The sequence below is a fragment of the Vanellus vanellus genome (genome assembly GCF_965231255.1).
Source record: "Vanellus vanellus genome assembly, contig: HAP1_SCAFFOLD_78, whole genome shotgun sequence".
Lineage (NCBI taxonomy): Eukaryota > Metazoa > Chordata > Aves > Charadriiformes > Charadriidae > Vanellus > Vanellus vanellus.
This window is the reverse complement of record NW_028127588.1, coordinates 583,523-602,003: the sequence shown is the minus strand read 5'-3', so window position 1 is coordinate 602,003 and position 18,481 is coordinate 583,523. Positions and strand designations below refer to the sequence as shown.

Genomic DNA, 18,481 nt, shown 5'->3' with positions numbered 1-18,481 from the left:
TGAAATCTCAGAAGATGCGTTATTCCAAGGACATCCTATACCTGTTCGGTCCAAAAAGTCAGCCAGCCTCACCGTGGAAGGAAAGAAAGTGCCAGGCTTGGGAAAAACAGCGGAACGCTTTCCTCCGCTCACAGAGGTACCACAGCCGACAGTCTGTGAGACAAAAGAGAAGGTTGTGACAGAGCTGCAGGGAACTCCTCTTATTCTCGGTGGTTCTTGAGGCTTTTTGAAATCTGAAGAACTTGCATTGAACCTGTTAGCGAGTGTCTGCGGCTGTGACTTTGCAGTGCGAGGGTCAGCACTAAAGCTGGTTTGAAGGATTTCGTGTGCTCCAGCGCTCCTTCAGTTGTGCTGCCCTGAGGGTTTGTGGGCCTTCTGTTAGCAGGACAAAAAATGAGTCCAGGTTGAACACCAGTCTCCAGAGCAGTGCTAACCCGACTCATCCAGTTATATTGGATGTGCCTCTTGTCCTACCGTGGTGATAGAACCTGAAAGATCAGCTTGTGCTGGTCCGTGATGCCGTTCCCCAGGGAGTGGGAGTTCAGTTTCCCCTGCTTGTATGAATTTTGGCTGCTTTTATTCTTTGGAGTTGCAGTCTAATTGAGCTCCCCCCACCTTTTCCTGCCTGTTGAGGATGGACTCGGAAAGGGCGGGCAAATGCAGAGTTTACAAAGTCTGCAGAGTTGATGCTGGGTACAAGGGAAACCGGGTGGTTTTCTTATTTTGCTCGCCCAGATTCAAGCAAGAAGGAGATGCTATTGCAGATCAGAGTATTTTATACCACCATCCGTAGTGGTTTCTTTGCATTCCCCGCTGGGATTGGCTTAAACCTGGGTATTGCGAGGACCGCGGCAGCACGTGGGAAAGGGGTTTGCCAGAGTTGTGTTCCATTTTCAGCTGCTTTAGTGTGTTTGCTGAGTTTACGGGTTTGATCCCAACGTCCTTGGTGAAAAGAAATGGCAGCAAGCCTGGGCTGTGAAGTTCAAAGTTAGGATGCTGAAACCAACCAAGCAAGGCAAAAGCGCTATCGCTCACTGAGGCAGGAAACCGTCGGAGGCAGTTGCTCTGTCACCTGAGCTGAATTTACAGGCCGTGTTTCAGTGGAAAGCTGCCCCCAGGTCAGCGTGCTCCATGCGCTGTTTCACAAGTCCTTCCCCATTGAATTGTTCCTTTCAGGCCATGGAGAGAGAGGTCAGTGCCGCATTTGGCAGAGGTGAGCCAGATGAGATCATGAGCAGTGCCTTCAAACTAAAGGTCACTCGCGAAGACATCCGCACGCTCAGGAACCTTTGCTGGCTAAACGATGAGGTAAAACCAGCTGCAGCACAGGGCTAGTCTCACTCAGCCTTTATTGAAAAATACCCCTCTGCCGTGTACAGAAGTCCCGTCAACGTTCTTTGACGACCTCCGTGGCAGAGCCTAAAAACCTCTGTAGAAGTCTTATTTGAGGTATTGAAGGGTCGAGCGTTTCTGGAAGTTCCGTTACTTCTTGTATGATGCAGCTTCCCGGAGTTCGTCCGGGTTTTTGGTGTGGTGGGCAGGTGTTTTGATCAAACTGACGATGTAGCCCCGTGTGAAATTCTGGGAACAAAAGCTGACAGCTGAGGCTGGAGTTCTCTCTGCTGCGTGCTTAAGGGTGGCCAGAAAAGACATGGTGCTGTATTTTTGGTTGGGGAAGGCAGCGTCTTATTTTTACACCTCACGTTTCCTCTTTATGGTACAGGTCGTTAATTTCTACATGGGTCTGCTGATGGAAAGAGGCAAGAAGGAAGGATATCCAGCGGTCCACGCTTTCAGTACTTTCTTTTATGCCAAACTAAGATCTGGTGGCTACGATGCAGTAAGAAGATGGACCAGAAGTGTTGATGTCTTCAAGCAGGATATCATCTTCGTGCCTGTAAACATGAAAGCGCACTGGACACTAGCCGTGAGTCCCACGGGCTTTTTCTTTAGAATTGGACGGGGAGCAAAAACTGGCAAGAGAAGTCATTTAGATGTTGGGGGGTGTGCGGCAGAAGGTTGTGCTTTGTCTAATGGTCACCTTTTAATAACAGGTCATAGATCTCAGGAGGAAGACCATCATGTACTTGGACTCTCTGGGCCAGAAAGGGGACAAGATTTGTCAGACTTTGCTGTAAGTAACCGCTCCGTCACTGCTTTTATGGTGTGAATGAGGAGAGGGATTTTAGATTGAGTCCCTGTAAGGCGACTGCAAGTTTTCACATGGCTTGTAGATAACCAACCCGGAATCTTGGCGTTGCTTGCTGCGACTTGTCTGGCATCGGCTGCTTATCTGGTGTCACAGCGTCCCCTCTGCCCAGGGTCTGGGGTGCCTGGATTCTGCCACCTTCCCGTGGCAGGCACAGCCAAATCCACCATAGCCCCGTGGCACACGTCTACCGGCTTTGTTAGTTGGATCCCAGTATGTGGGATGAAGGCACCCGGTGGAATTATGGCATTACAGTTCCTTGCTTGGTTTGTCTCTTTGTCTTCTGATAACATGTGATTTGGGGCTTTTTGACCTCTCTGAAGCAATGGAATCATTGGCCTTGTTCTTGACCATTAGCTCACAGCCTCTCCCTGTGTTTGTAAGTTTCAGATTGGGATTTTTCCTCAAAATCAGCCTTAAATCAGCTGCAGTGAGGATCCTCTGACATTTTACCGTCCTGCTGTTTGTCTTCCTGTGATCCTTCAGCCACTTTATTTTGTTGTTGGCCTAAATTACAGAGATGAAAAGGGATTTTTTTTTCCCTTTTGTTTTAACCAGCCAATACCTGCAAAAAGAAAGCTGGGAAAAAAGAAACCTGGAGCTGAATGTTTTGGAGTGGACTCTTCACAGCATGGAGCCACGTGTACGTGAGCACCACTTGGGTTTGAAATGGGAACTGTCAGTGCTTCTTTGGGGCCCAGATCCTGGCACGTGACAAAGAAAGGGCTGAGCTGATGTTTCTCGAGGAGTTGATAGTAAAAAGCAGTCCCTAAAGACTGGATTTAAGAAAGGTCACTTAAGAAAAAGGCGGTGCGAACCTCGAGAGGCCTCGCAGGGAGGAGGGCTGCTGCCCCTTCTGGGCCTGCCAAGAATTTAGATTGTAGTGTCCAAGTCCGGGAGGCAGAGGGGAGGGATGGTGTGCAGTGAACTGGGTCTGTTCCTCGTGGGCAGGAGTGGGTATTCGGGATTACGCAAGTAGGGTCAGGAGTGTGCGGTGAGCGCAGTGTCGGTGTGGGTAATGTGCGCTACTTCCAAGTTGCTTTTCTTTTGAGATAGAGGGAAATCCTCCATCTTCTTTGCATTCCTTAGGAGATCCCTCAGCAGCTGAACGGAAGCGACTGCGGCGTCTTTATGTGCAAATACGCAGAGTACATCGCCAGAGAGAAACCGTTCAACTTTAGCCAGGTGAGTGAAGGTCATAAACCCCTCCAGCCCCTTTCGCGCAGGGACAGGAGCCGGGGAGGTTACGCAGCAGCTCTTAATTGTGTCCGGGGCAGGGGCTGAGGTTTCGTGCCCCGTTTCGGTGCGTAGTTGCTGGGGTCAGAACTTCCAAGTGGCCTGGGCAGGGCAGAGCTGTGGTTCTCCATCCCCGCCTTTGGGAGCTGCTGCCGGTGAGATTCCTCTTGGGCAAGATACTGCTGCCAGCGGGTTTGGCATATCTGGGCTCGTATCTTTTGGAGAAATGGCTTCTACCCTTTGACCAGTCAAGACAGCGCTCATTTTTATTGATTTCATTTTACACCGGTCTTTTATTAGCGTGCTTGTAAGCTGTCGCGCAGTCAAGTCAATCTGGTTTTGTCGGGTTGTCGTGTCACCCTCTTAGGAGCCGCGTGGGGTGTTGTACCCAAACGGTTGACAGTTCTTAAAGGGAACTTCATATTAAGGACTCCGCTGGGCGTTTATGCCTGTTTGCCGCCTCTTTCTACCGTGATGTCATTATTTAATGGATTTCTCTTCTCTTTTCAGACTCACATGCCATACTTCCGGAAGAAGATGGTGTGGGAGATAATCCACCAACAGCTGCTGTGACACATGGACTATTAGAGTTCTTATTTTAATTACGTTTCTTAGACCTTAGTTACATTTCTTAGACCGTTAGTTACTTTTCTTAGACCTTTAGTTAGTTTTCTTAGACCTTTAGTTACATTTCTTAGATGAATTTTCCTCTTTAGGTTATGAAGTAGAAGTTAAGATGGTTTGTTCCCCCCACCTCCCTTATTTTGGAGACAGTAACTCTGGGGTTTTGGTACACAAGTTTTCCTCTTCAAGTTATGAAGTAGTGGTTAAGACAGTTTATTTCCCCACCACCACCACCCACCCCACCCCCCCCTTATTTTGGAGACAGTAACTCTCTTTGAAATTAGCTAACGCACCTTAAGCGAGAGCCAGAAAGATGGGTGTGACCTCGTTAAGGGCAGAGTGAAGAAGGAACATCGTCAACTTCCATGGCTGAGCCGCACGCTCGCGCCTCGCAGCGCACGCGACCACATTACAGACAAATGGGAAACATCTGTGGTGGTGGTTACAGTCGTGTTTGCCCAACTTACCTTCCCAAGGACAACGTGCTGAACTACCGTCTCCTCAAAGAGAGTTTTCCTCTGTTTCTGGAATATCTACTGTCTACTTGATTCCTAAAACTGGATTTGTCACGACCACGGAAAGAAAGCGTTTACCATCTCTTGATTTCTCACCAAAGCCCCTGTCCTTTAGGCTGGTTTGGGGTTGTTTGTTTTTTGCTGTCTCCAGGGAGTGATCTAATGTGAAAAGAGAAGTATTTATTTCTTTATATAATATAAATATTTATTTTAATAAAAAGAGCCTTAATGGAAGGAAACTCTCCCTGTGTCCTGGTTTGAGGTAAAAGAGAACCAATTTTGTTCAGTAACTTGGCTTCTTAGCTGGGCCTCTTCTACCAACTGAAATTAACTGCCTATTGTGCCATCAGCGTTCACTCTCTCAGAGCGATAAGAGCAATGTTTACAGCTGATGCCCAGGCATGGGATGCAGAGAGGCTCTTGCTTATACTTATTGCTATAACCCCCACGGCCAACCAGCTTTGTTATTTGCCCCGTTGGAGGGTCGGAAGCGGAAAAGCATAGTGGGGTCCCACCTGCGGGGAGGAGCGACAGGACAGGTGACCCAAAACTGACCAACAGGGTATTCCATCCCATCTGCCTCATGCTCAGTAGAAAAGGGACCAAAGGGATCAAAGGGTTCTTCTACCTGGGGAATGTTTACTTCGCCCTTTGATAATTATGCTGATGTGACCCCATCAGAGCTGGGGCATGGCAACATTCTGGGCTCTGAGGATAAGGACAGGTACCTTGTTAAGATCGTGATTTTGTTGTTGATGCTCCTGAATGTGGTGCAGGGGTGGTTTCTTGTGAAACATCTGTGCAGGGGGAGCTGGAGGGGACCGTGCGCTGCCGCCACTCAGACCCGCGCAGCCGCTCGGCGATCTGCAGCGGCGCGAACCGCGGCTCCGCCCGGCCCGGCCGCAGCTGTCCCCCCCGGAGCAACGGCGCCACCGGCAGCCGTCTTCCGCACCGCCACGGCACAGGCGCCTCCGCCGCCGCCTGCACCGGCACCGGCACCCGCACCACCGGCAGCCGCCCCCCCCACCGCAACACCACCGGCCCCTCCGCCACCCGTCCCGGCACAAGCCGCGCCCCCCCCTGCAGCGGCACAAGCCACGCCGCCGCCTCTCCCGGCACAACCTACTGCAGCCACTACAACCAGTACCAAAACTACTCCAACTCCATCAAAATCGGTACAAGCCGCCCCGGTAACCAGGAGCAAGAAGAGGAGGTCAACTCCTTCCCCTGCCCCTTACGACAAAGACCACCTCAAGTCACATAGCTTGGGGGAGAGTTCTGAACAAGATCCAGGGGAGGGTCCTTCAAGACCACAGAAGGGAAAGAGACCTTTGAAAACAGACAAAGGCCAGAGTCCTTCTAGAGCAGATGCTGGAGAGGCCCCTTCTGGGGCAGCCTCCCCACAGGAGGACTCAGATGTAGAGGGAGTTGTTCAATCCTTCTCCGTGAAAGATCGGAGAAGTATCAGGAAGGACTTTAGTCGTCATGAAGGCGAAACACTTGTCTCCTGGTTGCTCCGATGCTGGGATAGCGGGGCAGATACCGTAGATTGAGATGGCAGAGAAGCTAGGCAATTGGGAAACCTGGCCAAGGATGGAGGGATTGATAAAGAAATTGGGAGAAAGACAAGCACTCTCAGTCTCTGGAGGCGACTGGTGTCAGCCATAAAGCGCAGGTATCCCTTCAAGGACGATATCGAATGCCGTCCAAGTAAATGGACCAACATGGGAAAAGGTATGAAGTACCTGAGAGAATTGGCTGTGCGAGAGGTGATTTATAGGGATGGGCAAGCAACAGTAGACCCTGATGAAATGCCATGCAAACGATCTCTGCTCAAAAAGTTTGTACAAAGTGCACCATCAACATATTCCCACACATTGTCAACAATGGTCTGGGGAGGATCCGATACTGACACACCAACTGTAAATGAAGGGGTTAAGAAGGTACGACAGTATGAAGACAGTCTCTCTGGTCCCTTCTCTGTGGCAGCCATAGAAAAGCTGACTGTGACCACCGAGAAAATGACTGAGAAACTGACTGAGAAAATAGAGCAAATGACCCAGAGATTAGTTGAGCAAACCGATAAACTGTTTGATAAACTAACCAAGGTGGAGGAAAAACTCCATGCTTTCCCTGTACAGACTCATGTTGCAGCTGCTAAGAGGAAACGCCCTCCTACTCAAGAGAAAAACCACCCTCCGACTCAAGACAAATCAAAGCTGATGCGAGATATCCTGTGGGTTTGCCTCTGTGAATATGCAGAAGACATGAAGAAGAGGGATGGAGAACCTACCTCAGCCCTACAGGCACGGGTGCTTGAGTTGCAAAATGAAGCCGATAGAAGAAAGGATTCTTACAGGAGGAAGGCTGCTCCAACCTACGGTAGGCGATCCTACGGACCAGGTAGGAACCGATCTGATAATCGTAGGTACTACGGTCAACAGTAGAGGTGCCCTGCCTCCAGCCAGGAGGAGGAGAGGGACAACCGAATTTATTGGACTGTGTGGATTCGATGGCCTGGCACATGAGAGCCACAAAAGGATAAAGCCCTGGTGGACACTCGTGCACAGTGCTGTTGGGTTTTTTTTGCTGTCTCCAGGGAGTTATCTAATGTGAAAAGAGAAGTATTTATTTCTTTATATAATTTAAATATTTATTTTAATAAAAAGAGCCTTAATGGAACGAAACTCTACCTGGTAATGAGAGAGGGTGATTTATTCTCTTTTTTTATTTAACTGAAAAAAAGTTGGATGTAGCGATGTGGTTTTTCGCTCCCTCACAATCCCCCAGGAAGAGGATTGGAGCCAGGATGAGCATCGGAGCACAAAAGCCACGAAGCAATGGTCACACAATGCTGCAGGGGCAATTGGGGTGTTGTTCAGTGATGAGATGAGCAAGCAGCATCCCAAAAATCCGCCCCTGGAGAGGGGTCAGTGGTGTACAGACGCTCTCTGTGTTCTGTAAACCCCCTGTGGGGAGCCCCTGCTGCCCCCTTGGCAGTGCCCGGGTGGCTGTGACTGCTGAAAGCTGGTTTGGTGCGTTGAGGTGTTAGGTGGGGTGGCAGCAGCCCCTGCCCGCCCCGGGAGGGGGGACACCACCTCTCTGGTGGCACTGGATGGGTGGGAGGGAGGGAGGGAGCACAGCTCTGGAAGCCATGGAGAAAGGCGTGGGGGTGTCCCTCATCGTGGCAGCCCCCAGCAGCCCTACCCCGCCACCCGGCCACCCCAAGGACACCCAAGCCCCATCTTGGTCCTCTCCCTGTTGGGTGACGCCCTTCCACCCACCCCGGAGGTGCGCTCCTCTCCTGCGGGGGGGACGCCCAGCGCTCGCCTGGCTAGAGAAGCACCGGGGGGGTTGGTTAGGGGGCATCTACACAGGCCTAATTACTGTGCCGTTAATAACCATTAATAACCACTTTGGCTCTGCTAACCAACTGCGGCGAGGCCCCCACCCCACTTTAGCACAGGCTTCCTGATGCCAACGCCTCCCCGAGCCACTGGGTAAAGCGATGCCTGGCAAAAAAACACCACCACCTCAAAAACAACCCACACCACGTCCCCCACTCCCCACCCACCCCTTCTCCTCCCATCACAGCCATGGGGCAAACTCCCATCTCCACCACCCCCCAATCTCAGCTCGGCCGTGACCCCCCCGAGACACTGGAAAGAGAGCAACGGAGAGCGAGCTCAGGCTCGTGTGAGCTGGAGAGATTTCTCTTTTTCTTGTGATGATGTTGTCGTTGCGTGGGGTTTGGTTGTTTTTTTTTCACGGAACACTTTGCAGTAGAGGACAAAAATATGGTGTCACAGTCCTGGGGCCACACTGGCACCGCCACCTCACACTGCCCCCCCCAGCTCCTGTCCCTCCTCTTCCCAGCGGCTTTCACCACTTTCCTTGCTTGGTTTTGTTTTGTGTTTTTTTTTTTTTTTTCCTTACAACCTTTTTTTATATTTGGGTTGGGGTTTTTTTTCCCTTTTTTTTTTCCACCTTTCTTCCCCCCCCTTTTTTCTCTTTCTCCTTTTTTCTTTTCTCCTTTTTTCTTTTGCTTTTTTTTCTTTTCCCCCTTTCTTTTTCTTTCCACCACTTTTTTTTTTCACCTTTTTTTTTTCCTCCTTTTTAACATTTCTCAAGCTTTCTCTAAAGGAACAGCCCCTGGCTCTCAGGTAGCCAAAGAAGACTACGGAAGAGCATTGGCACCCGTGGGAGTGGTTTCCTTCTCCTGCTTCACACTCGGTAGAGATCGTTTTTTCCAACTCGTCTTTTTTTTTTTTAACAAATTAAACAACAAAAAAAGCTCTAAGTATCAGTTTTACAAGGCACACAAAATCTCTAGAAGGGAAACACAAACGCAAGGTGCTGAGGTATGAAAACCTGAGGTGTTTTTTTCTGTGTGGATGTGTGTGTGTCATCTGGGGTTGGGGGTTGTGTGTGCTTTATTTTTGAAATTTTAAAAAAATAATAATTTTGCTAGGTTTTTGTTTGTTTGTTTGTTGTTTTTTTTTTTCCCCAGCCCTGGGCTGACAACCTCTTGGAAATCCGGTGTTTCCCCGTCGTGGTTTGGCCTCAGCCGGCAACAAAGAACCACGCGGCCGCTCGCTCCACTCCCGCAGCCGGGGGCAAAATCGGAAGAAAAAGGCAAAAAACTCGCGGGTTGAGATAAAGGCAGTTTAAGAGAAGAGCAACGGGAAGGGCAAACAATCCCAATAACAGCGGTAAAGGAATAGACGGACGCGATGACAGCGCCTCCGCGCACCGACCGGCCCCGCACCGCCGCAGCCCGCTCCCAGCCGCGACTTCCCGCCCCCTCCCCCGGCGAGCTCCCGCCAGCCCCGGGCATGGCTCACAGGGGATGGGATACCTGTGTCCCTGCCGGCTCCTCGGGGAAATTAACCCCATCCCTGCCGGAACCAGGACACCCCCCGCCCCTCTTTCCCCCCTTCTCTCCTGCAACCCGCATCTTTCAGCCGCGTCGGGGCGGTGATGGAGAGCGAAGGGACAGAGGGACAGCCGGGACAGGGGGACGCAGCAGATGCCAACCCCAGTTTGGGACTCAGGGAAGCAAAGAGGAAAGGGCGCGTGAAAGAGAAATGCCTCTTTGAGGAGACGGGATCCCTTCTCTTGGCTCATACAGGCACTGCTCTTCTCAAAGCCCTTAAGAAATCGCTTTTTAACGCTCCTTTAATTATTATGGGGGGTTTCACCCCCTGCTGGCAATCCTACATCCCTGCTCTACCGGGCATTAGAGAACCACTGGACTAGTTCCTGTCCTTTAACCTCCAGAAAAGCCGGCTTTTGCTAAAAACCAAACATCCTCCTCCCGCCCCCACCCCCTCTGGAAAAAAAAAAAAAAAATTAAAATCCTTACAAAACTGAAAAATCCTCCAGCTCCTCCTGCTGTGCCTGAGGTGAAAAACAGGTGGCTTTTAGTAAATTAAAAATAATAAAAAAAAATACTAAAAACTCTCTCTGCCTCTGTTAGTCCAACTAAAGGGATAGCGTCGGGAGGCGAGGGAGGAGGAAGGGGGAGGCTGTGGGATGGAGAGAGCCCTCCCCGTACCCCTCGGCTGTGCATCCTCGCAGTGCCACGGGGAATGGGGGAACTGTGTGTTTGGGGGGGTCTTTGGTTTGCTCCCCTGACCTGCTGGGGGTGGGGGAGGAGGGTTTGGGGAGGGGGTGGTGGGATATCCGGCAGTGGGGTTACATTCATCGGGCGGTGCTGGGCGGCACGGCGGGAGCCTCCCTTGCTGTGCTGCCAGGCCGGGGCTCCCGGAGCGTGTTTCTGCTCCTGCTGCTTCACCTGCTGGAGCATTTCCCTCATCTTGCGCTGTGCAGTCCTGGGGAGGAGAGGGGAAAAGCAAGAGGTGGGGGTCAGGGCACCGCTTCTCCCCCCACCACCCACTCCCGAGCCCCCACCGAGCATCTTGCTGCTCCCAACTTGTCACTCTGGACAAGCCATAATTAATTCTGGGGGCGGTTATGGGTGTTGTTTTTTGTTTTGTTTTGGTTTTTTTTGTTGGTTTTTTTTTTTTTTTTTAACTTGTGCTTCCTCCATTGCTCCTCGAGAGCACCTGAATTTTTCTGGGGGGCTGCGATCCTGCTCGAGTGGACAGGAGACAAGGTTATGGAAAAATGCACCCAGGTGGGATGCGGGTGGCTTTGCCTGCACAGAGGAGTCCATTCACACCCTGGGTGCTGCTCTGCACGGTATTCAAAACACCCATTTTTAGATCAATCAAGCCAATCTTCAATTTCAGTGCTCGCACAGCCGGGGGGAGCTACCGAAACACCTTCAGTGCATCTTGGGGACACAGGGACCTCCCAAAAGAAGAGTGGCAGGGTGCTCGGGTGCTGCTGGGCTCAGCAAGCCCCACGCCTTTCCTCGGTGGATGAAAGCGGCCGGGGAGGATCGGGTAAAGCCGCGGCCAAACTGTACCTGACTGGCAAAGAAATGCCCAATGACTTTAACGATGACCTCCTCGTTCTTGTCCGGGGTTTGGTCTCGTGGCACAAGGACTTCCGCGCTGGTTAAGTTTTACAGTTTGTTCACCTGGAGCGAACCACAAGAGGCTTCTGTTGTGGAAGAGCCAAAATCCTCCACTGCCACAGTCACGACAGCACCAGGCACCCTGTGTGTCTCCCCCTTCCTTGGGACCAACGAGAACCACCACCAGAACATGGGGGCTGAGGGTCAAGACATCGCTGAGACCACTGAGCACCCAGGATTTGTCCCCCTGGGGTGGGCAGGGGTGATGGGTGATGCCCAACTTTGCATCCCCGGGGCACCACCCCCCACCGTTTTGCCACCTTTGCCTGTCACGTGGCCGGCGGCGAAGGAAGGCACCTTGATGTGGACTTCAAGCTTCACTTCTTCTTTCAGGTTAAAGAAGTTATCCTCTTTCAGCTTCCCAAATATTCACCCTTGGGCCTGGGGAGGAGACGGACAGGAAGGAAAACCATCAGGCAGCGCCCGCTGTGCCCCTCCATCCCCAAAGCTGATGATGTCCCCACGTCCAGCAGCATCAAAACCACGGTACCCAGCAAAGAGCTCCCCTGGAGCTGAGGGAGGCCAAGCCAGGCTGGCAGCACAGTGGTGACCACAGGGATGCTCTCGACTTGTCCCTTACTGTCTCCCCCACCCACAGCCCCCACCCAGCGCACCTTGAACTGAGCCTTGGGCGGCCCCGTGATGATGACCATCCGCTCACTGGCCTTGGGACCTTCTGACGGGGCGATCTGGGGAGGGATGGGGGAGAGGGAGCATGAGCGCGGCCCCCACTTCAGCAAGACCTTCCCTCGGTGGGATGTCCCCCCCCAGCGCAGGGCAACCCCACCATGCAGGAGCATCCCCTCCCACCCGAGCCGGGTTGATAACCAGGGTGCTGCAGGCCTGGCCTTCTACTAACGACAGGCTGGAGAGGTGGGCACATGCCAACCTCATGAAGTTCAACCAGGCCCAGTGCAAGGTCCTGCACCTGGGTCGGGGCAATCCAAGCACAAATCCAGGCTGGGCGGAGAATGGATGGAGAGCAGCCCTGAGGAGAAGGACCTGGGGGTGCTGACTGATGAGAAGCTCAACATGAGATGGCAATGCGTGATCACAGCCCAGAAAACCACACATATCCCAGCCTGCATCAGAAGTGTGGCCAGCAGGGTGAAGGATGGGGTTCTGTCACTCTGCTTTGCTCTGGTGATACACCACCTGGAGTACTGCATCCAGCTCTGGAGCCCCCAACATAGGAAAGACATGGACCTGCTGGAGTGGGGCCAGAGGAGGCCACGGAGATGCTGTGAGGGCTGGAGCCCCTCTGCTGGGAGGACAGGCTGAGAGTTGGGGTTGTTCAGCCTGGAGCAGGCGCCGGCCAGGGGGGCTCCGTACAGACCTGAGAGGTACGCCCAGGAGCTCTATGGTGGGAGAGAAAATGAGAGTCAGTGATTGCCCCAGCATGCCAGACCTTTCCCAGCCACCCCCAGCCCGACGCAGAGCAGCGTGCCACCACTGTGAGCCCGGCAGGGACACGGGGACAACCCTTCAAGCCCTGAAACCCTGGGGTGATGTGCAGCCCCATCCCAGCGCGATGGGGCTGGGAGGCGGATGGGGGGTCCCAGTTACTCCCAGTCCCTCCCCACTGCCACGTTTCCACCCATGTCTTGCCTTTGTAGGGGAAAACCAGGACACAACTCTCTCCCGCTCTGCGTTCCAGCAAGTGCAACCAGATGCTACCTGCAAACCACCATTTCTCATGTGGAGAAGGAGCAGACCCAGCTCCCCTGCCCATGCTGGACGCCGCTCTCGCTCCCAGCCCTCTAGTTAAACCCGCTGCGCCGAGGTTGTGCTCCCTCTCACATTGAGCCCACACTCCCCGTGTCCACCCTCTGCTTCTGGCCACGGGCTGCTCCATGGCTCCTACACCAACATGTCCTTTCCTGCCCAGCCACTCCTCAACGCCAGCGTGGACACCGCACCTCCTCACTTCCCTCCCTTCACCAGGAGCCTCATTCCTTCTCCTCCATCCTTGCCAGGTCTCTACAGCTCCACAGTTGAAGATACAGCCACAGGCCCCAGGTCCTGCTGAGGATGCAGTCAGAAATGACCACTCCATGGTGTGAAACATAAAGTACTTGGGTGGAAGGAGCAGAGGCCTCACCAGGGTGGCTTCAAAAAGGTCCCACAAAGCTTTGGGGTGAAGGGGGTCCCACCAAACGCTGCCCTTTGGGACACCTGCCCAGCTCTTCTCCAGCACACCAACGCTCAACCAGATGCTTCCCCAAGGCCGCGCTTGCTCAGGCGGTTGCCGCGGGCAGAACATCCTCCCGCACAGCCAGACCAACCGACCCTTCTCAGTGCCCTCCGGGGCCACCGCGCACATCACACTCACGCCCCTCCGCACCACCAGCCTGGCACTCACCCTTCTCCTCCGACCGCTCTGCTGCTGGCGTTGCCAGGAGAAGAAAACAGCACAAGTAAATGAACCCGCACGAAAATAGAAGTTAAAGAGGACCGACCAGTAAGGATAAAACAATATCCCGTATCTTATGAGGGGAGGAAAGGTCTAAAACCAGAAATTGATTCATTGTTGAAGGATGGATTGTTGGAACCCTGGATGTCACCTTACAATAGTCCAATTCTACCGGTCAGGATGGCTGAGGGGAGATAGAGATTAGTCACAGACCTACGAGAAGTCAATAAACAAGTACAGACTAGGCAGCTTGTGGTTTCGAACCCATATACCCTCCTGAGTAAAATATCGCATAATCGTAAATGGTTTAGTGTAATAGACCTTAAAGATGCCTTTTGGGCCTGTCCATTAGGGGAGGAGAGTAGAAACTTATTTGCCTTTGAATGGGAAGATCTGGACACTGGGAGGAAGCAGCAACTCCGCTGGACCTCCCTGCCTCAAGGATTCACAGAATCCCCAAATCTATTTGGACAGACGCTAGAGAAAATTTTAGGGGAGTTCCAGGCAGAACCCCCAGTAAGAATCTTGCAATATGTAAATGATCTGTTGGTATCAGGAGAGAAAGAGCAGAAAGTCAGAGAGACATCGATACGTTTGCTGAATTTTTTAGGAGAACAAGGATTAAGAGTGTCAAAGGCAAAACTGCAGTTTGTACAAAAGGAAGTAAGGTATTTAGAGCATTTAATTAGTGGAGGAAAAAGAGAAATCAATCCAGAACGAATTTCTGGGATTACAGCTTTAAGTGTCCCAAGAACAAAAAGAGAAATAAGGAAGATTTTAGGGTTACTAGGGTACTGTAGACTATGGGTTGAGGGATACACTCAATTAGTAAAATTTCTGTATGACAAACTAGTAAAAGAAGGTCCACTACAGTGGACAGAAGACAAACAGGAGCCATTACAAAAACTGAAACAGAAGCTAATAAAAGCCCTGGTTTTAGCCCTCCCCTCCCTAGAAAAAAAAAAAAAAGAAACCAAAACCATTTCACCTTCTTGTAAACGTGGAAGAAGGGATAGCGCATGGAGTCCTAATGGAGGGATGGGGCGGAGAAAGGAAACCAGTGGCATACCTATCCAAATTAATGGACCCAGTACGTGGGGGTGGCCCACATGCATGCAGGCAGTGGCGGGGACCGAGGCAGTCCCAGGCGACCGAGCTACCAGCACCTGAAACACCCCATCTCTTCAGCGATGGAGCAAACCTTCTTCTGTGGGTACTCTGCTATTCCAGCACCACGTTTGGCAGGTGGTCAAGGAGGAATGATGAGAGTGGCCACACTGCACAGACAACTGGAGGAATGGTTGGGGTCAGTGTGGGCAGAGGAATCTAGCAGGGACAGCAGTGCCCAGGAAGCCGCATCAGTAATGCCATGGCGGTCCCAGGCGACCGAGCTACCAGCACCTGAAACACCAAATCTCTTCAGCGATGGAGCAAACCTGGGAGGAGAGGAAGTGACCTGGGGTGGGTCCCTTGTTTGGGAGGAGAGACAAGGGAGGAGAAAGGGAGGAGTCAAGGAAGATGAGGGGGATGTTCAAGCAGGGAAAATGGAGACAAGGGGGGATCAATCCCCCGTTAACTACCCCTGAAATCCGGCTCTTCCTTCTGGGACTGAGAGCCCTGTTGGCTTCTCACTCTTTGCTGTGGTCAGCAATTTCTCTTGTCACGCTCAGCAGTTTCACACCGTCTGTTCAATTAGCTACGGCTTACACTGGGCCCTAATCTCCAGCTGTGTGCCTTAATGCATACCCCCAAAGTCATCTGCAGGTCACATCACTGTTTCCTATCCTCCATGTGCCAGTCTTCTCCGTCCCATGGTGGCTCTGAGCACCCTCCTCTCTGACCAGGCACCGTTTCAGCCCTTGGGAGTCACTCTTTCCCTTCGTGCCCTGCTGTCTGCCTGCAGCCTCATTGGCAGGCGCCGGGCATGCAAGTCCTTGCCTTGCACCGGAGACTGAATTGGACTCAAGCACGCTCAGCTGTGAAAATCAGGAACTTTATTTCTACAACCGAGTCAACATCAGCCCTTCTGCGCTCAGAGGAGCGCGGGCAGGACAGAGCAGGCCTTGGCACTGAGGCTGCCTTTGGCTCAGCAGGCATTGCCCCGGAAGGAAATGGTCGTGGAACAGGGCGGCCTGCTCTGGAGCCTCTTCGTCACGCTGCTCGAGCCTTTTTCCCCCACAGGACCTGCAGCAGCTCCTGCAGCAGCTTAAAAAATTCCACCAGCTTCTGGCGTGGAAATGGACATGGTGCAAACCCGCCTGACTGTGTGGGTATTGGCCTTGGCCTCTGATAAGGGGTTGAAATAAAGACTGGCTGTGGTGTTGTAGTAGCCGATGGTGCTGGGTGCAGTCCCATCTGGACCAGGATCCAGTCGTAGAAGTGCTGGGTGGAGGTGTAGACTCCGGACCGTTTGGCTCTGGCACAGCCTCTCCCCCAGCTGGTCACCCCAACAAGCCAGAAGTAGTCCGCGTTGTTGTCTTTGCACACCAGAGCACCACCGCTGTCACCCTGCAGGGGAGGAGAGAGGGTTGAGGTGGTGTTGGGTGGCCGCTGTCAGCGCTCTGGCCGGCTCCTTCTCTCTCCCAGCACCTGCCAGAGCTCTGCTCACTGCACACAACGGCTCTGCTCTGGCGCTGGAGCCTACAGAGCCTCGTGTGGGAGGGGGTGGTGGGCCTGTAAGGTCGGGCGCTCTCTCATCTCTGCACAGTGCTCCCGGCTGTGTGGAAGGGGGATGCTTTGGGATCTGGACCTATGGGCTGCCGGGAGCACGGGATGGGCTTTCTGGGCAGCGTCCCCGGGCTCTGGGACAAGGCGGGCACTGGGCAAGGACCTGCAGCTGGGGAAGGGGAGGTGAGCCCCAGCAGCACTGGAGACCCAGCGGTGGCAGGGTGACTTGCCAGGCCGAGCACGTGCCGGGTGATGTTTGGGCGTTGCGAGAGGGCTGCCGGTGCTGCCGGGGCTTGACTTGCAGCACGTCGTACCTGGCAGGTGTCGATGCCACCCTGCGGATAGCCAGCACACAGGTTGTGGCTGTGGATGGCCCCTCTGTACCACCCGCTGCTGTTGCAGAGGTTGACATCAATGAGCTGGACCTTGGCCTCCTGCAGGACATCCGTTGACCCTGCAGCTGTGAGCACAGAAAGCAATGAAGCCCCAGCAGCTCCCCCCCGTCTGGGTGAACCCCTTCCCTAGGGCTTGGCTTTGCGTCCTGAAGGCACTGTGCCTGTGTTTCCCCTCTGTCTGGCTTTGGGCGGTGGGTCAGCCCATTCTCCCCGGAGGCATACGTCCCCACAGCCTCACTCTGGCTTTCGCCTCTGCTCTTGGGAAGCCCAACCCCTCTCCCCAGTGTGCCGAGCTTGCACTCAGGACACCAGCACTTTTGGGGAACTCACATCTTGCAGTGGTGGCGCCCCAACCGCTGACGTAGCAGGTGCGCAGCTCTGACACTCTAAGTGAGGCGTCGGGCACACAGGCAAGCTGGGTGTAGGAGTTGCACTGGACAGGCTGGTCCAGCTCCAGCAGGGCGATGTCGTTCCTCTGCGTGATATTCCTATAATGCTCATGAACCAGCAGCCGCTTAATGTGGCGCACTTGGGCCTCGGGGCCCAGCCGAGTCAACTGGGTGGCCCCGATCACCACGCGCCACATGCTGATATTCCTGGAAGGCAGATGGAGAGGGGGGTCAGAGGGAGCGGAGCCACGCGCTGCAGCAGCCCCGCCGTTCCCTGCCTTCTGCTTCCCAGGGCAGAGAGGAGAGCAGTGCCACGCAGGCTGCCACTGCCCTGGCATGCCTTAGGCACGAGCCATGTGGCGCTGGAGGCTGCTGGGAAGCAGTGGCCTGAGCCCAGCCTTCTCGGGATGGGCTTGGCAGTGCCCAGGCACTAGGCGTACTGGGAGGAACGGGGATGGGAGTAGCAGGCGGTGCTGTGCGCAGGGCACCCGCGAGGGTGGTGGGGACAGCCCCCTTCCCTGGCCCTCCTTACCTGGCCTCGATGAAGCAGTGTGCTGCCGTCAGCACCCACTGTGGGCTGATGAGGGACCCTCCGCATACGTGCCCCGTGCCTCCTTCCCAGGGGTCCTGGATGCTGACGATCCAGGGCCAGGCTCCTGGACGGAATTTAAAGGAATTTAAGGGAAATTCCAGGAATACCTCCAGATAGTCCATTAGGGAGGATGTTGTTACAATGGGGGCAGGAAGGAGAGTCCTGCACCCGGGGTAAGGATAAAGGAAAGAAGATTATATATTGTATGTTTAAATGGACCAAAGAGCCCATAAGGCCAGAGAAGTTGTATTGGCCAAAGTATGATTCTATAGAGGGATGGCTGTGTCAAGCACTAAATGTATACGTTAACTCTAAAGAATCATTTGATGAAGAAGAGAGCGAATATGCAGCGTGTTGGAAAGGAGCTGCAGGGGTTTTTAAATGGGAGATACAAAAGGAGAAGGAGGAAGACCAGAGACCAGTCTGGGATCCTCTTGAATACTTACCTCCCCATATAACCCGGACCCTCCGGAAAGCGCAAGAGAGCCTCAGGCCCCCGTTAGAAGGAAAAGCCAGAGGAAATGGAGGCGGGAAGTGGGGAGGTCCATAGTGGAAGAAAATGAGAAGATGACGGAACCAATCGGGCTGCATCCTTTATGGGAAGTCCCAATGCCAGGAGTTCAAAATGGGGCAGGATTTGTGAATGTGCCCCTAACCAGTACAGAAGTCAAGAACTTTAAAAAAGAAATGAAGAAATTGTTGGAAGATCTCCTAAGTTTGTCAGAACAATTAGACCAATTTTTAAGTCCAAATGTATACACTTGGGAAGAAATGCAATCCATCATGGGAACTTTGCTCTCCCCGGAAGACAGACAAATGATTTGTTTAGCAGGGATGAGAATATGAGAAAGGAAAAACGTTCATGGAGTGGCGGGGGACCAAAAGTTACCCCTACAA

The 18,481-nt window shown here is 53.1% G+C and overlaps 1 protein-coding gene across 1 annotated transcript in view; it reads right to left on the bottom strand.

Annotated features, from left to right (window-relative positions):
• LOC309685181 (electroneutral sodium bicarbonate exchanger 1-like) overlaps window positions 1-17,706 on the bottom strand; it is a gene marked incomplete at both ends in the record, with an annotated part of 63,402 nt that extends 45,696 nt beyond the window's left edge. The window contains 2 exons of the mRNA XM_082500992.1: window positions 16,934-17,199; window positions 17,525-17,706. Coding sequence (XP_082357118.1) covers window positions 16,934-17,199; window positions 17,525-17,706 — 448 coding nt within the window. The remainder of the gene's footprint in view (window positions 1-16,933; window positions 17,200-17,524) is intronic.
• Window positions 17,707-18,481: the final 775 nt, after the last annotated feature.